General features: G+C 43.5%; 3 protein-coding genes across 3 annotated transcripts in view; 2 read left to right on the plus strand and 1 right to left on the minus strand.

Moving 5' to 3' along the window:
- Window positions 1-863: 863 nt before the first annotated feature.
- On the minus strand, window positions 864-2,612 carry LOC128710011 (organic cation transporter protein-like). The gene has a single exon (XM_053805050.1). It carries the CDS (start codon window positions 2,610-2,612, stop codon window positions 864-866), a length of 1,749 nt encoding a protein of 582 aa, XP_053661025.1.
- Window positions 2,613-10,019: 7,407 nt separating this feature from the next.
- LOC128708675 (aprataxin-like) lies at window positions 10,020-10,730 on the plus strand. Its single transcript, XM_053803653.1, has 3 exons — window positions 10,020-10,181; window positions 10,253-10,478; window positions 10,549-10,730. The coding sequence occupies exons 1-3, from the start codon at window positions 10,020-10,022 to the stop codon at window positions 10,728-10,730; spliced, it is 570 nt and encodes a 189-aa protein (XP_053659628.1).
- Window positions 10,731-13,906: 3,176 nt separating this feature from the next.
- The window catches only part of LOC128709313 (ubiquitin-like protein 3), a 44,954-nt gene continuing 41,026 nt past the window's right edge, over window positions 13,907-17,834 (plus strand). The window contains exon 1 of the mRNA XM_053804300.1: window positions 13,907-14,000. Coding sequence (XP_053660275.1) covers window positions 13,971-14,000 — 30 coding nt within the window. The 5' untranslated portion in view covers window positions 13,907-13,970. The remainder of the gene's footprint in view (window positions 14,001-17,834) is intronic.

Below are 17,834 nucleotides of genomic sequence, written 5' to 3' on the forward strand. Positions count from 1 at the left end.
CCCTTATTTTAGGCCATTGAAGCCTTACAAACACAGGGGACATATATTATCCTTCATGTCACGACGCAACTTGCATTAATGACAATGTCCGATATTTCTCATTCACATTTTTCCTTCCTCACCAATCACCAAGACAGTAAGCTTTTACTTAGAAGTTTACCTGAAATATGTGGAAAATGCAAACCGAGCAAGATAAAATGCTAAAAAAAAACATTTAATTTATCTTAGCAACAGTTCAACTGTCATGTCAGTGTTCAAGCAGAATAAACGTTATTGCCATTTCTTTATGGTAAAATCTACCAGCTTTTATGGTTCACTCTGTCCATCCAACAAAGGGAATTATTACCGAAATCTTTCCATCCTAATTATGAATTATGAACGATTACAGGAAAAGGATGCAATATCACCACCGTACATCTGGAATGTGAGTCCTGCTGTGAGTCCGCGAAGATCACCGCAAAATAAGGGTAGATAATAAGCACGGTAAGGTGATGCGTTGTACAGCAAAAAAAAAAAAAGAAGGGCTTTGTGGGAACATCGCATGACGCCCGGCAGAAAAAAACCCCTTGAGACGTTCATTATTTGCTTCAACATTTGCGCTTAAGCTACCTTCAAACTGATGTCCATCTTCTTCATGTTTAAGCTCTTGTTCTTGTACATTTTCGCAGCGCAGCAATTCATTGTTCATCGATAAGAGATCTCTTACCGTTCAGTTTTGCGAGTCTACTTATCAGATACATGTCTAAGCTTCTATAAAGATTGTTATGTCGTACTGTTCGATTCTTACGATAGTTATGTGATTAAGGATTCGTTTGCCCATTACTTCATTACCTCGTTCTACAATAACCTGACATTCTAATGTTTCAATACTTTTGTTTTGCTTCCTCTCCTTTCAAAGCATCTGCCGCCGTATCTTCACCTTCCGGTTCCGGTTTACTAAGCACTTGCAGTTCCTCCGCAGTACGCTCGACATCACGATCAGCACCAACAACGATGTTACCAACGGTTCCAGCGTCTCCATCCGGTATCGTTTTCTGTTTACCAAAGTTTTCCCCGTCCGCTATCGTTTCCGGTAGCTTTTGGTTGTGCGTTTCCGGCAACAACAGTGACAGCACACCGCCGACGAATGCAAGCGCACCGAAGATGAGCAGCGGCAACGGTTGCCAGTAGTCACCGAGCAGATTGAAGTACGGTGCCAGTATGCCACCGACACGTGCACTCGTGGACGATGCGCCAAGTGCCACGTTACGGATAACCGTCGGGAACTGTTCGGCCGAGAACACGTACACCGTACCGTAGCTCGAGGTAATGGCCATCTTGCCGAGCATTGCCAGCACCACGATTAGCCACTGCTGCGACGAAGGTACGATCATCGTGGTCAGGAGCATCGTGCCCGCGAAGATCATGCAACCGCACAGGATCGTCCGCCGACCCCAGCGGTTGAGTGTGAGCAGCAGGAACGAGTAGGCCGGAATTTCTACCGCACCACTGATGACAAAGTTAAGCAACGGGTTGCCGCCGAGATTGTTCGTGTTCCAGGACAGTCCGTAGTAGGTGAGACTGTTCACGAACCAGTCGAAAAAGATGAGCATCGCTTTGCGGCGCAAGTTGGGATACTTGAAGATATCCAGCAGCGAAGGTTTCGGCTCGTTCGAATCATCCTGCTGCTGGACTTTGTCTTCCTCCAGCAGCTTGTCGAGTGCTTCCTGCGGTACCGTCAGCTTATTGCTGCGAGCAGCCTTCTCGATCAACGTGATGGCCTCCGTTGGGCGCCCATTCGATAGCAACCATCTGGCCGATTCTGGGATGAACCACCAGTAGCATAGGAACAGTACACCGGGTACCGTTAATGCTATCTGAAGCATTCGCCAGTCGTGAATGAAGTACGCGAAACCGGCCGTCAGCATGTACCCGACGGAAAAGAACATCATACACACAACACCGGCATACAGACGATCGCTCGGGCCCACCATTTCCATGGCGATTACATACGCCACCAAAAAAACGCCGGACGTGGTTGCGCCCACTACCATGCGGGCCAGCGTGTACGTGAAGAATTCGGGCGCAATGCCTGCCAGCACGCCAAAGATCACCTGCAGCACGAGCGAGGCAAAAAAGATTGGCTTCCGGCCGTACTTGTCCGAGAGATATCCGAATCCAATGCTGCCCAACATTACGCCGACCATGAACAGCGAGTCGGCCGAGGCACGGAGCCAGCTGCGATCGCACACCATGTCCCATTCGGTGACGGTACTGCTTTCGAACTTGCTGCGATCGTACACCCAGTGATCGCACGGACGCACCCCGGCCGCAGGCGTTCCACCGGCCCAGTATGCATCGGTAAAGTTCGCATCGAGATAGTTGCACGTGGAGTACTTGTTCGTAAGCGTGTCAATCGGGTAGGCCAAGTGGAGCCGGTCGTTCGGCAATGGGTAGGAAGCATTCGCTAGCTCGTACGGTAACCGGCACCGGTAGTCGGGTGCCGCGAGAAGGAACACGCCGGCCAACTTGTGGAACGCACAGGAGATTGCCGGTAGACATAGCAACACGTAGATACGCCGCTGGTACCGTCCGAAACCGCCGAGGTATTGCAAAATGTCATCGTAGGCCATTTTTAGTGCAGTTCCCGGTATGTTGTGATGATGTCAAATTTGGCGTCGTTCTAATATTCCGGCAGAATATTCTCTCTCAACAGCACGGTTTGTATCTCGCTCGCCTGCTCTCTCTCTCTCGCTCTCCGTGGCTTCACAAAATTATGCTACGAAAGCACGTTTTACGGTGCGTTTTTTCGGCTTTCCTTACTGACCGGTCACAGTTTCTGCGCAGATGCACGACGTACAGCCAGTCAGTCACTGCCTTGGGGCTTTTCCGGCCTTATATCTTGTTCACCGTGCCGCACATGAGGTGATTTTCTTCATCCAAATTTCTCCTGCTCAATGTAAAAGGGCATATGGTGGCGAGTAGCTGTCAGGAAAATGCATTCAGGCGTGTCTCTCCGTTGCCACCATTCCATATCACGCCACCTCGTTGGAGTGGCTACGATTTTCGCGAATTCGTGTGAGTTTTTTTCCTTTTTTTGCTTTAGTTCCTCACTTCCTCGGGGGCCACAAAAACGAAACTACAACTACTTGCTCGTTTGTGGTTAAATATCAGCGTTAATGGACTCTCCCGTGTCGGAGACCAGGTGTAACGGCGACGAGCACTGCTGGCACTGGGTTTTCTTCTTTTTTTGTAGTCTATTTTATAATTACACCAAACGAATGCCGCTTGTAGTTTGTGGTGGCATTTGTTGCCCAATCAGACAGAAAACGTGTCTCGGTTGCTAATGAACTGTGAGTGCCCCGTAGACACGACTGCTCTCAGGGTAAGAATTCGATAGATTTCCACTACTTCTTCCGATCGCTCCGTTCACAACCGATGTGAAGTCCGGGCTCGTCGCGTAACACAGCACGGCACAAATCTGTTCAACAGTTTCTTATCTCCTGTTGAACGCTGATATTGATGTAGAGTGTAAAACTTGGCAGGGGGCACACACATCAACTATCGGTCGATGATTTGGTCCAAACCTGACCGTAAAACCATCCGATCCCACACGAGTGCGGTAGTTCCGCCGCGTGTTACTGCAATGGCACGGGAAAACTCACAACTGGCCCTGCCTGCTCGAAGCACATCATCCTCTATCTTTTCTCCGCGCTATTGAGAGCGCCCCTTTTTACGATGATGAGAGAAAATGAGAGAATTGGTTGAAACGGCCACGACTACTACACACACCAGAAAGCGCGTAGAATTTCGTAAGGGTGGCGCAACGTCAACGAATCCCGATACCACCCCGGGGGTACTGCTGCTCTGCTCCGCGGTGCGCGGATCCACCGACCGCAATAGCGCGCCGCAACCAATACACGTTAACGTATCGCAAACGTTAAGGCCGTATAATGTACGCGCCGCTACAGTTCACACTGCCATAAGGGTTGAATTTGTTTCTACTCATGCTTGTTTTTCTTCCCTAGAAGCGAACAAAGAGAAGAAAGAGAAGACAACGATCCCATTCTTACGCGTTATGTCTACTTCCGTCTTTTAACAGAGTTCGCCCGCCATGGAAAGCGTGGCGCACGGGGCACACCGTAAAGGGTGAGAATGTAGAGATAATCTATCGGAAGATATGACGAATTGTTGAGCTTCTCAAACCGGTTAAAAGTTTGTTGATTCTTCAAATACCCCCGTAATGAAGTAAAACCCAGACAGTGTCGAAGGCAAAACAGTCACACACAGACACAGTGCGGTAAGTATTTGCGCAATCGATCTCCTTCTATCGCCACATAGGTTCTCTCCAATTTCTACGCACAACCTCAGGGAACAGCAATCCATGTTCCACACGGGTAACTTCAGCGTGGACAACACGACATCGATGAAGTCAATATTATTAAGACTTGTTAATTATAATCCTCCAGTATTCACACTAAATAACAGAAATCATGCCATATAAATAAACGATTTAAACAAAAAGGTTTCCACTTAGTGTTTGATACTGAGTGAATGTTTAACGTAATCCCTCTTCCAAAGGTTAATTTACTGAGTATTCCTTGACTATTCTATTGCTTAAATCCTTTACCTGTATTGCTCCATGTCACTAAAATCACTACTTGATATCGATATGAATTAACTAATTGATTAACTAATTGAATTGATTGTTCGAAATTCATACATGAAACTAACTACTTGCACTACAATTATTTAGCTTAATTAAACCAACTTTATCTTTGCTAATACCGTTAGATAAATGACATCGATTATCCGGGGACAGCGCCCAGCCGTGAGCAAGTTTGGAGCAATCCTATAGTGGGCTAAGACCGCGAAGCGGTTGTAGCACCGGATAAGTTAGTATGTAGTACCGTAAAAGATACCTGAAGGCACCATAACCAATAACCTCCAGTCTCCAATTCTCGAGAGCTATTTAATCATATGCGGAACATAGAATATTACAACGCATAATGACACAAATCTGCTATCAGACTTACACTTAGAAAAGAGAGTGATAAACAATAATGTCATTCATTCGATACATAAGCTTTAAACTATTATTATTTTACCGGCATTTACTTCGCTTTTCCGATGGATTGTGAATAATATATTAGTTCATGATGATCCATCTTCGGCGCATAACTAAATGTTGAAGACTTCCTTAAAAATAGCAGGTTACAAACTGGTGTTCAAACTGCCTTATTACTTCAATTTAAATTACATCGCCCTAAAAGTCACACAGCACTTAAGTTTTCCACATGACCTAATATTTCTTAATAATACTTCAACCTAGTACATTCCACCTAGTAATTATTAGGCATATTTGTACTCGGTAGCTGTTTGTAAGAACTATGTATTAGCACATCATCGTTTATAAAAAGAACTTGTATCATTTGAACATCGGTTTAGTTGTTCCATTAACAAAACTACAGGAAGATTACTTTTCAGGTCACAATATTTTGTTACTCAATTATCTTCCGGATCCTGGGAGGTGTATACTGTGAAAAGCAAAGGCTCCCCTTACTAGTCTGACTTTAGCATGCACAACATAACATCAAAATGTGGGTATTGATTTTTATGGTAAAACCACGTGTTAAAGCTTGTGTGTGATTGATCCTGCAACGAACAACCTTATCAAACTCACTACACTCATCGGTAATCAATTTTTTTCACTAAAAAGTAACAATGTAAACATCAGAGATTTAGGGTTGATAGATCCATGCCTTGCTTTGTTGCCACTCAAACAAAAGAGAGGCTGTAGATTCACGTAACAATTTCTTTGCACATATACTTACAATAGCAGCTAACAACGTGCAAACGTAACACTAGTCTCAAAATATTACAATTGTTCGACAAATAGTGCTTTCTGAAGCTGTCAAAAATCTTTCTACTTTAGGCAAGGGGTCCCTTTCTTTACGCGATACGCGGCCATGCGTTTGGGAGACGTTTGGCCACACGCACACCACTAGCATATCACAAGCGTTTACACCATCCAGTTGAATTGCTCGAATCAGCTGGGCAACCAAGTATGGCAGCACGCTCTGCAACACCGTTGCACAATACGGCAAACAATTGTTTTTCCTATCAATTGTTTTTCATAACCGTTGTACAGAAAGTACTTATTTGGATATTACGTCACAAATCCAAAACAAACAAACCGCATTCCTCTCCAATTGATTTCTAATAATCTTTCAATACTAAACTTTTAAATTTTTTAAGTAAATTCTGCTTTGAAACTATTGTTTGGATTATTCATTAATTTAATTATAGAAACCTAATTAGAGTAATTTTGATAAAAGTGATCAATAGACAATTACAACCCTAGAATACAATTATGTATCATTATACGACATAAACACTACACGATTGCACGACACGAATCAGTATTGAAACGATCAATTTGAATTCACGAAGAAGCTAACCTTTTTTGTCTAAACTTTTCACAAATTACTACCATACTATATTCGTGACAGTATCGTAATATGCTACACATATCGGTCGCGATTACACCCTTAAAATGTCCTACTGCTTCACACGATTCGATTCTAGACAATTTCGATACTACATTCTCTAACATCTGGGGCAGCTTAACGATTCGAGTTGTTTAAAAATAGAATGCCGCTGCCAATGGTGGAACACCGTCGTGAAGCTGTAATGAAGGGATATGCGATGCGGTCTCTGCTCAGCCCGGAGCCACACGCATGGGAACAGAATCACGGGCAACACGCTCCCGTTTTACGGAATATTCATTCGAGTGACACGAGTGAGATGTTCTTGCATTACATATCCCACGGTTCGTCGAAAGTTGGCACAGATTGATATCATTATTCACTGTGACGTCACGTTAACTGTCAAAGTTTCATCCACGTCCGCGTTAACCGGAGCCCAAAAGTATAAGCACGAAGAACTAAACGGCTAGCCATGTTTAGAGGTAATTCAGAGGCATTAACTGTACGCGCTGAACACGTTGTTTCCTTGCCTATTGTAAACATACTCGCTTCCATGAGTGATCTCTTGGTATGGTAAAAGCGCAAACACACAGCTTTCGTAACTGGACGGTAAGTTTGACGTTTGACTCACCTAAAATGACAGAAGAAAGAAACATTGATGAGAAGAGAAGAAAAGCAAATCGTCGTGACAGATTATCTGAGGTTATGTGTTGGGCCACTGTTTTATAGACTACTGGTGATATTTCCTGATTCGTAACCATATGCAAATATGCTTTGACTCTTCAAAACAATGTCCACACACACACATGGGGCAAACAATACGATTTCGTGGCAGCCAAAGAAACCTGGGCACATATTTGTAGAAACCCATTTGGCAAAACACATTGATAGAATAGTGGTGTTGGTGAAGGAACTGCTTTGGCAAGCAGCACGCAACATAAATCCGAAAACTGCCGATTTGACCCAAGAACAAATCGTACCATAATCACGGGATTTCTTCACTTACTGAATAGTTTCGCTGCGTTTAGAAGTATCTTGAAGACTTCCGGTACGCAAGCTGCTTTACGGTTCTTTGGCATAATTTAACAACATTGACAGACCACTCCAACACACACACACACGCTCACTCGTTACGACTTTCTGTGTGGCTGCATATGCCGAAATTGCAACGTAGTTCGTAGTCTTCCTGAATATGGTCTACGCAAACACGGTCTTTCTTCCTTGCCATAACACACCGTTCCCGTACGTTCCGCCAATCCATTTTAATTCACTAAGGATTCCGCGTTCGTCCGCATACGTACCTTTAAACCGCCCCGATCTTCTCCCGTGGTCCACCGATGGGGATTGGGGCTAGGAAAAAGTCGGAGCACTCGGTTTTCTAGACGGTTATTTGCCGTAACTTTTTCTTTCACCACACAATTAATTACACCACGACGGAAACTGATTTCCGCAATTGCAGTTTCGTTATTGAGAAAACGGAATTATACTAGGAAACGAAATCGCGACCACGATGGGACAAAACGACAAACGACGACAACGGACAACGATGATGGCTACCACGAATGGATGAAGAAAGAGAATGAATTCACTATTTGCTGGCTCTTCGGTCTGCTTCACACTTTTCCCTTTCGGAGCGCTATAGCGATACCACACACACTCGCGCACATACGCTCGCTTCACGCGCTATTGCAAACGCACACCAACGCGACTCAACAGGGAAAAACACAACACATTCACCACACCACCGCAGAGATGGACTGCTGCACACGTCGCTACAACGCACACCAGCTCATTCGCTGATGTTGCCTATTCTTCAGTACACCAACACTACAGCGCTATAGGCTTTACCTACGTTTTCGTCGAACCACATGCTGAACTGCTGCTGCACTTCGTTTGCTTTTGACAGATTTTTTTTCGCCCGCTCCTTCTTCCTCGCGTTTAGACAGTACTCTTTTCGTTGCGTTATACTTTTTGGTAACTTTACCGTTTCAAAGCAACGAAACAACGACGTACCCTTGCACTGAACGTCGATATGCGAAATAAACAAGCGAATTCGATTTGTCTCCCTATTTCATTACTAACAACTCTGCGACAGATTTTGCAGCCGAGCGAGTTCCACACGTGTAACGCAAAACCGCACAATTGTGAAGCGCTTTTACAGCACCTTTTGCGTTTTACCTTTCCAAGAGCTCAATTTGAATTGACGATACTGCTGCGTGTGATGTGATGATCTTTTTTGATCTAAAAATTCCTAGACAAATTTTTCTTTCGATAATATTACCCACTCACACACACATACACTATCGGTGTACTCACCCAGTAACTGAACAGCTACTGGAACCGGAACTACGTGTTTCGCAAATTCCTGCAGCCGTGTTTTCGCAAAGCACTTCCCAGGGATCTTTCCGTCGCTATTTGATGCCTTGCGTACAATCGCGATGCGATGATACCTGGTGGCGTACTTGCCCCCAGGAAACAGGGAAATCGGTTTCGTTCCGGAACAGTCGGATAACGAACGTCGCTTCCTTCCGTATCGTATTGCTTGAAAATTCCGTTTGTTTGCTCACAGGAATAAAGTAGAAATTATGCGCGTTTTGTTATACGAGAGCAGAAAATATCGCCACCGATTCCGACAACAAAAACACCCAGAATGAAAAGTTGCTGCATGCTAAAGCACGGATTATACATCGAAGAGGTAGTGCTGAGGTTGACAGTAGATTTGACGGATTACGTTTGTTTAGATCAGTTTTCGAGGGGATGGACTACATTCAATACTAGAGTAAACGAAGACGTTTATTTTCAAGCATATTTATTCATAATGGTAGTGTTTTATTGTATTTTCTCATATCAATTAGACTTTGTGTAGTTTATGCTTGTTTGGAATACTTCTCGTTGTGTGCCATCCGTGCCTAATCTACGAGAGAAAATGACAGCTGAAGATTGTCATTTTGCAATCGCGTTTGTTTTGAAAATAGACGATGGATTTCTTCTTCTGTTTTCCAAGCATTTTTATAAAATCTACAACCCTTCCAAATCGTCTATAGGTCTAAAGACTACTGCAAAGAACAAAAAAAATACTAACAATTTCCACGAACTTGTTGTGGAAAGCATTCGAGAGAACAACTCTGAACCGAAACCATGCCCAATGATTGATCTCCTTGAAGTTTTGAATTAAAAGGACCGGAATTTTTATTCCATTATTCTGATCGAAATTGCTAAATTTCAATTGGAAAAATAAATAGAATCCTATTTATGCTATTTGAGTGATGTGTTCATGTTCGTTACTAGTTTAACGATTTATTGCAGCGTTGAGCACTGTACCACATGAACAGTTTGGTTCTAAACGAAGTGTGAATTAAATAGGAGAAAATTCATTGATGTTAGGAATTGGGGGACAAAGGAAAACACTTCATCAATTCAATCAATTCTTCAAACAGGATATCCGTTTCGAATTTCAAGACGTGTGCAGTTTTGAAGGACAAATTGACGTTCCGCTTCAAGCTTTGACGTTTCTTCTCGACCGATGAGGAGCAGTTCTGCGCCGCATCGTAAATGGCATCTCAAACCTGGGCCGATGGGCTAATTCATGCGATAAACAACAAAGGAAAGCAATTGTTCGTTTCGGATTTGGCCGTAGTCATCAAGGATAAATATCCCAAGGCTCTTCATCACTTCTTGGTGCTGCCTTGGAAGGACATCGATTCCGTCTATGATGTACGTATTCAAGCATCTGGGCATCGAGAATCGGGCTCTGGTATGACAATTGCGTATTATGTTTGTTGTAGCTTTCTGCAGAAGACAATGCATTGCTGCAGGATATGTATGACCTAGGATTGCAGGCCGTCGGAACGAGTGGATTGGCAACTGATCGGTTCGATTATGGCTATCATATGAAACCCTCGATGAGGCGCTTACATTTACACGTCATCTCGAAGGATTACCATTCGACCTGCCTGTCGCACCGTTACCATTGGAACGCATTCAACACAGAGTTCTTAATCAAGCACGAACGTACGTCAGCAAAATAGATTCATGTATACCAGCCCATAAAGCATTAAAATAACCTGTCATACATTTGCAGATGTGATAGAAAAACTACAGGCACAGGGAAGTATCGACCGCCCTTCGATGCAGTACATTATGCAGCTGCTTGAAACACCATTGCGCTGTAATCAGTGCTCGTTTAGACCGAAAAAATTTGCCGACCTCAAACTACACCTACAACAACACGTGGAAACAGAATTGGGCAGTACAGCCAGCTGAGACCGATGTAGAAAAGGAATTCCTGGTTTATCGCATTTCGATGCCGCTGTTTGCTAGTAGTCAAGACTCTTTATGCTGTTAGAGAGATTCGAGGCCAGAACGATATACAGATTTACTGATAGAGCTGGCACGGGGAAAATTTCTCTATGGAATATTTTATATCTGCTTTGATCGAGGCAAATGCCAATATTTCGACAAAGTGCCCCTCAAAATAGCAGAAGAGTTTTCCAGCGATTGTTTCTAATGCGTCTTTTGCTCGTGACGAAGCAACACATCTAGTAGCAGGAGACCCAGCGCAACAGGTCCACGGTAGGGAAGAACAAAGCTTCGCACACATTCCGGTCTGAATCTTGCAGGTGAAAAGAACTGGTTCCGGGTAAATGAAGCTATTTATAAGCTTTGTCCAGCGAAAGCTTCACCTGGTACGGGTGGAAAGGGTAGAAAGCTTCAAGCCGAATCTCAAACCTGAACGTATTGGTTGAGATAGCATGTGAATTCTTCTGTTTCTGTGCAATATTCCTTTATTATTCAATATGCGTATGTTTTTTTGTGTTTTTAATTTACAAGTAGAAAATAAACAATAGCTGAACAATAAATCAAAACTTGTCCATTGAAAGTTCATGGAGCATATTCGCTAACTTAAGCTCTTTTCAAACAACGAAGCGATACTTCTAAACAAATCCATGTGCTGTGAAGCTGAAATTTTCCAAATAGCAATTCCAAAAAGGGTTATTTTTTAGACTACAATTATCAGTACAGTGCTTTGTAGACTCAGTTGCAATGTTGATTAAACTAGGTTATATTCCCTTTCATGCGACTATTGTTTCAATGCACAATAACGATTTCTTTTATCAATACAAAAAATATATTATTAAATATGTCCGCAAATTACCCACAGTGGTAAAAAAGTTGTTGGCTGCGACAGGGAAACTGTAACCAGCCTAGTCATGGTAATTGTCGGCCATATTGTGTTACCAGCTTTCTGATTCAACTTGGGCTTTGTTGATTTTTTCTTTAATGAGGGCAGTTTTAACTAATGTCCATTTTTCATACTTTCATTTAGATTTTCTCATACTGTTTTGAGTAGGTGTAAGCTGATTGAAGATTGTGAGAGAAGCAAATTGTTTAGAAATGAAGAACATTTTCCTTGAAATGTCAGTTTAAGCGATTGTCAAACTGTACACCGTGATTTCTTGTCACCTTGTGTGCGGACCTTGCAACCAGCATACTTCAAGTAGCACCTCTGGTGTGTTGGTGAATGGCATCAATAGAAAATAGGTGGTGCGTTGTTTCCCTGGCTGGTGTGCTTTTTCAAAGGCTCTTTTTCTATGGTCGAGACTACAGACGGATTCGCATTCGTAGTCACCGTGCAGCAGTTGTTAGGCTGTAGATTTCATCGTGAGGTAATGCAGAGTGTCCTGAAACCAAATCAATCGTACCAACTAGTGTATGCCTGTGGTTAGAAAGTTCATCATCAACTATGGCATCTTGCGCCATATAGCCCCAGGCGTAAATTATTGGTTCAAGTCAGTGGCAATAGAGTGTTCCGTTTGTGGGTGGAATTGAAGCAAAACTAACATTGCTGCCCTCGAATAAAACAGCTTAGGAGAAAAATAATTAGCAGGTGTATGTGTGTGGTGCGGTCGATTGTGGTTGGTCCGGGTACGTGTGCGGGAAGTGTGTTGTGTTGTAAAAAGGTTTTGGGTGAAATTTTACATCTTTCCAGAAAGGAAAAAAGAAAAGAAAATCTCCCTCCTCTCAGATGAGAGAAAACACGACGTGTCGCGAGTGTGTGTGCGGTAATTCACGCAAGCGAGTAGTGTTGGTGTGAGCGAAAATAATTCTGAAGTTGCGCCACGACGTCGTCGCGGAGCGGAGATTGGTGTTGTTTGAAAATAATACCACCCTCGTTTCGGTGTATGGGTGTTTACATTTGTTTTCTCGTTGTTCGCGGCACAGCATAACGCAGCAGCAGGAGACACGGGCAGTGGTTTTCTGGGCTCGCCGTGGTTGTTATTGGCCGTTGCCGTTGGTTCGTTGTTGCTTGGGCGATTCACAATTGGTATTGCCGTCGCTTCCCCGTTCGGTTGTGCGTCTTGAGCATTTTTTGGAGACGATGGTTTTGCTTCACAAGTCGTGCATTTCTGCACTACTGACGCACACGGCCAAAATTAAATCGATCGTACGGGAAATACAATCATGCGCAAAATAAATATAACCAGTGCACTACCGAGCTGGGGGCCAGTTTGCTTCATCCGAATTTTGTTTGTGTTTTCAGGTGTGCTGCTGCTCCTGCTGCTTTGAGTCAGTGTCAAAAGTTGCCAGTTTGCAAAGTGCACCCCAAATAATGGCGAATCACAGTGTGCTGTGAGAAGTGTTTCAAAATATCCCAAGCCCCACAAAAGTACACATCTAGTGTAAAGTTTCTAGTTTTGCAGATTCTTTCTTCTGTACGATGCATTTTTGCATCGAGTGAGAGTAGGAAAAAGGAAATATGATGTGAATTGTGTGTTCCTCACTTAGTGGCAGCGTATGCGTATGGGTGTGGATGTATGTGTGTCTCTGCGTGTTTACGGTTTCATGTGAAGCAAAGTTTTTTGGCAACAAAGAAGTGAAAGAAAGCACCTGCCAAGATGAAATGCCTACTTTGATCGATGTCTTATCAGCTGTCAGTAAAAGAAAAGCATCGAAGCACCAGAAAAGGTCATACGGTGAATAGTGATATAGTTGCAGCAGTGTGCCTCTCTCGCTCTGCAAGCAGTTTGTGCGGAGGGTCGAGAAGAAAAGCCACCACCCCCCCTCCAACCCAACACCACACAATCCAGCAGCTTGACGGCGAAACGTTTCCTACATCCGTCATCATCATCCAGCATAACACCAACCAATTCTTCCAAGTTGTCGTTATACCTCAGCAGCAACATTGATTGGTTGGTTGGATGCAAATAGCAAAAGGCGAAGCTGGAAGCAAACATACAAACCTTTAAGGCCAGCGAAGAACCGCAGCGACAGGGACGAGTGTTCGTTTGCTCCTTTCGAATTGTTTTCTTTGCTCGATCTTTCCAACAAGCCACGTGCGAAAGGAGAACCGAGCGGGGTGGCAATCGTACGAAGGACATTAGAAGGCACCCCTTGGAGAAGGCACCGAAGCACCCGCAGCGTTCAGCCGTGATATTGCAAAGAACGGAAATAGCGTACAGAATTTAGCGATTGCCGACCGTGCAGCAACCGAAGGCAGGCAGGATGTCGTCAAAAAACATACCAGCTGATAAGGTGAGTAAGGTTGGAATTTTTGGGAACTCTGCTGCAGCCAGTCGATGGCGACAAGCAAAGGGCAAAATGTCAAGACAAACTTCATCGACATGCTGATGATGTGATTGTACAGTTGGCGAGTTATAAGTTATAACAGGTTGTACAGCACTCCATCAAGGAATATTAAAATTTGCTTGACATCATCAGAATTCTGTAAAAAAACAGATCATTATTGTCCCTTCATTTGAAGGACAAACAGTCAAATTAAACAAGGAAAATTTGAGAGTAGCGTATAGACTTTGAATTTTGAGTTCAAAATGTTGTTCTCCGTGTATGTCTATTGGTGTTGCATACATTGTGCATATAGAGTTTAGATTCCCGATAAAGATGTAAGTAGATCAATTCAATCGTAGTGCAGTCGCTTTTTTACTCTTTGACATTTGTTCCAAATTTTTCCAATTTAACACTAATGTTCAGAAACTTCTGATAAGTAACTTACATTTACAATGTCTTAGTTTTGTTCTTTCTCAACTTGAAAAATCCCTTTTTTAATAACCCCGTGATAAAACCTGCCCCAAAATGGCGCTAGTGCTATTTGCCTTCAGATGACAGCAATAAAAGAGTATTTTCCGGTAAACAAATTTGACGGATGATTAATTATTAAACAGGGCCTTTTGCTCATAAGAGATACGCCGCTAAAGCCGGAACCTTTCGGCTGCCGCGAATTATTCAGCGAATAAAGGGTGTGTGTGTGTGTGGGAGTGTTTGGGTTCTTCTGAAGGGACAGTCGAATTTCAAGCACAATTTTCTTTGTTGCCGTCGAATTTTCGTTCCGTTACTTCGTACGGATTTCGCCAACATCAATGATTGCCCTCCCCGGGGCCGACTGGCCGAAATGTTACCGAAATCAATTAATTAACTAATGAGCACGACGATAAATTAAGGCGATAACGAAAAAGGATATCGGGGGAGTTTTTGTTGTTGTTGTTGCTGTAACTTTACGTTCCTTTCGTTATCTGCTCGGTCGCCCATTTCCATTGACTCTTGGTATTGCAAACGTGGGCGGCAATCGTATTTAACGCAACAAAGCCGATTTTGAATAATGCTTTTGTGCCTCCATTTTCTTGGTTTGGTTGTCATGGCTTGGCGTAAATAATTCTGATTCACTTCGATTTTGCTTCATTACAAAGAATTGATCAAATGTTTCACGTTGGGATATTTTTCCCCATTGCCTTATAAACATTTCTTCAAAATAAATGTTTTACCTTTTTGGAGCAGTTGTTGATGAAATTGGAAAAAAATGGTCGATTCCGGAAAGGGTTTCCGGATGAACAAAGAGCAGCTTCCGAAACAGTGAGCCGCGAAAAAAAAATATACAAGTCAACAGAGCAACGCTTTCTGTTATGGCTGCAGCCCCCTTATCCTGCCATTCATTTGCTCTGCCAAATTTCACATTTCTGGAAAATGTCCCCTCGCCTCCACCCTCCGCGTCACACCACCCGGCCGACCAGTAATGGGAAAAATTTCGACCCGGAATCCCGCTTGCCAACTGACGGAGTGTAGTGCATGCGCGATGTAACCATCAGGACATGGAACCATCGTCCTTGCCATCATCATCATCATCATCATCATCGTTATTTGCTCCGTGTTTTGCTCTCAGCCCTTGAATCGCTCTTCCGATGCGCGTTCTCTCTCTCTCTCTGGTGCAAGTCACGGAACCATTTATTTTCCGATCTACATTGCCTTTTGCCGCTGCACGAGCATATTGTGGTATGATTTATGCTTTTGTTTCGTCTTTCTTTCTCCGCTCAACAACGTTGCACTCCGCCAAACGTAACGCAATTCAATGCACCGGAGTGGGATTGTACCCGCAAAACACACTCAGCTTCGCGCACTTGCAGTATATGGGCACCAGGCTGCCAGGATGCAGTTATTATCTGCAGGAGCAGGCATTGGAGCACTGCAGCTTTTTGCTCTGTGGCGTTGAAGCTTCTTTTTTTTATGTTAAACAAATTTGTTTCATTACTCTGCGTTTGTCAATAGTAATTTGCCCAAAGATGATGACTCTTTTCACTTGTCCCTTGGTGCGAACGCTGTGCTAGCCAACGTTGCGGAACTTGAATTTGCATTGATTTCTATCTTTTCGTCTTGCCCCGCACTATTGCTAGAGCCACACGTTCATCAAGACGTGGCTCGGGGCCTATAAATTTGATTACTCAATCTCCACAGCTTCATGACAGCTTGGAGTAAATTGCTTCCTCTAAGTAGCCTGTACGAAACTCGGGATGGAGTAGAGTTGGTAGACTACCCGTCTAAACTATTACATTTGAAGTTCTTGCATCTTAACACAACCTTCGCCAAACGGGGAACTCTTAAAGAGTGTAATAGTTTTCAAGTTTGTCCCAATGTGCGGAGGCACGTTATTCTTGCTTTTGAAACAACATGTAACGCGCGATCGATTTTGCAGGACATGATTAGGCTTGACTGCCGTTGTCATCTGTGTCGTTCGCTGCGAGTACCACATGTGTGGTGATACGCTCCACTGCATCATCCGATGGCAGAGTATTATTTCGACCTCCTGCCAACAGTGACATTACCGCACAGCGAAGAAGGGTACGAAGAGATGTGAATGATGTCACGGCACTTGATGTCAGCTGCTGTACGCTAATCGCTTTCGCTTCTAATATCCTTCTCTTACGGGATTCTGTAACATTCTCAGCGTTGCCTTTTGTGGTCTCTTTACGTCTTGAACATAAAATGTGAAGATCTTGAAGATCTCAAAAAAAAAAACCCCTAAACAATATGGGTGCTTTCGGTCCGATATAATTTGTTGGGCTCTGGGAGACACTTTGATTATGACATATTAGGAAATTTATGAGCTGAATCTTTTTAAAATTACATACAATTCTGTTTCTGAATAAGTTAGAGAAGTGGCGTTTGTTTTCTAGTCTGTTCTTCAGAGCTAGGCTCTAGGCTCTAGGTACTCGGCACGAATAACATCAACTCTTACTAGCTGATTTGTTGTCTTCAAACATGTCTAATATCGATCTTTGTTGGGGGATTGATGATAAAGGAGCACGAAATTAAATCAGCCAAGTTTGTTTTAGGTCATCTTAGCGCTGGAGGCTCCCGAACAGGTGCTTAGCCCTCTCTTAGGACGCTGACCCTGAGGAGGTCCAAAGGAACTGTTTTCATAAATTTATCATATTTAGCGGACAGCAAACCGAAGAATACCGTCCAAGTGATCAGAATCTTCTCTTTTTTCCAAGCAAAGACTAAAGCGTTCTGTAAAACTGACATCAACAATTTGGAAGTGGCATTTTTAATACGTGTGTAGCTCTCGAAAAAGAATATCTCGGCGATGTCAACTTGCACAAACAAAAACTGCTCTGCTAGACCGGAATGCTTTTTGACCCACGTGTTATAAGTAACAAAAATCACATTTTTTCGAAGGACTTTCAGCTTCTTCAATCGCGCGGAAATGCAAATGCGATATTCCATCAGATGGCGTTTAAAAAAAAACTATCCGCAAAACATTTAACATTTACGCTTGTCAGCTTCTCCGGAGTAACGTCAGGCGAGTGGCAAGCAGCTTTCTTTCGAGGGGAGTTCCATCTTTGTTGTACCTTCGTACTTCATTCGATGGCTGTGTTCCCAAGGAATAGCCTTGATTGCAGTAATGGAATTCCTTTACAACCCTCCCGAGTAAGCCTTCTTTACCGCGGATCGCTATCGCTGGTATCATAAGCCACCTTTCCTCTACGCTGCCTATCGCACCGGCTACCACTCCGAGCCGGAACGGTTCACTCGAATCGCCTGTTTGTTTAGATGGTTTTGAAGGGTTTTTGCACTACG

The sequence above is a fragment of the Anopheles marshallii genome, chromosome 2 (genome assembly GCF_943734725.1).
Source record: "Anopheles marshallii chromosome 2, idAnoMarsDA_429_01, whole genome shotgun sequence".
In the NCBI taxonomy this organism is placed as follows: Eukaryota; Metazoa; Arthropoda; class Insecta; order Diptera; family Culicidae; genus Anopheles; species Anopheles marshallii.

Coding starts and splice junctions, on each gene's coding strand:
- LOC128708675 (XM_053803653.1), top strand. CDS start 10,020: ATGGCATCTCAAACCTGGGCCGATGGGCTAATTCATGCGATAAACAAC. Junction 10,182..10,252: donor ACATCGATTCCGTCTATGAT/GTACGTATTCAA, acceptor TGTTTGTTGTAG/CTTTCTGCAGAAGACAATGC. Junction 10,479..10,548: donor GTTCTTAATCAAGCACGAAC/GTACGTCAGCAA, acceptor ATACATTTGCAG/ATGTGATAGAAAAACTACAG.
- LOC128710011 (XM_053805050.1), bottom strand. CDS start 2,612: ATGGCCTACGATGACATTTTGCAATACCTCGGCGGTTTCGGACGGTAC.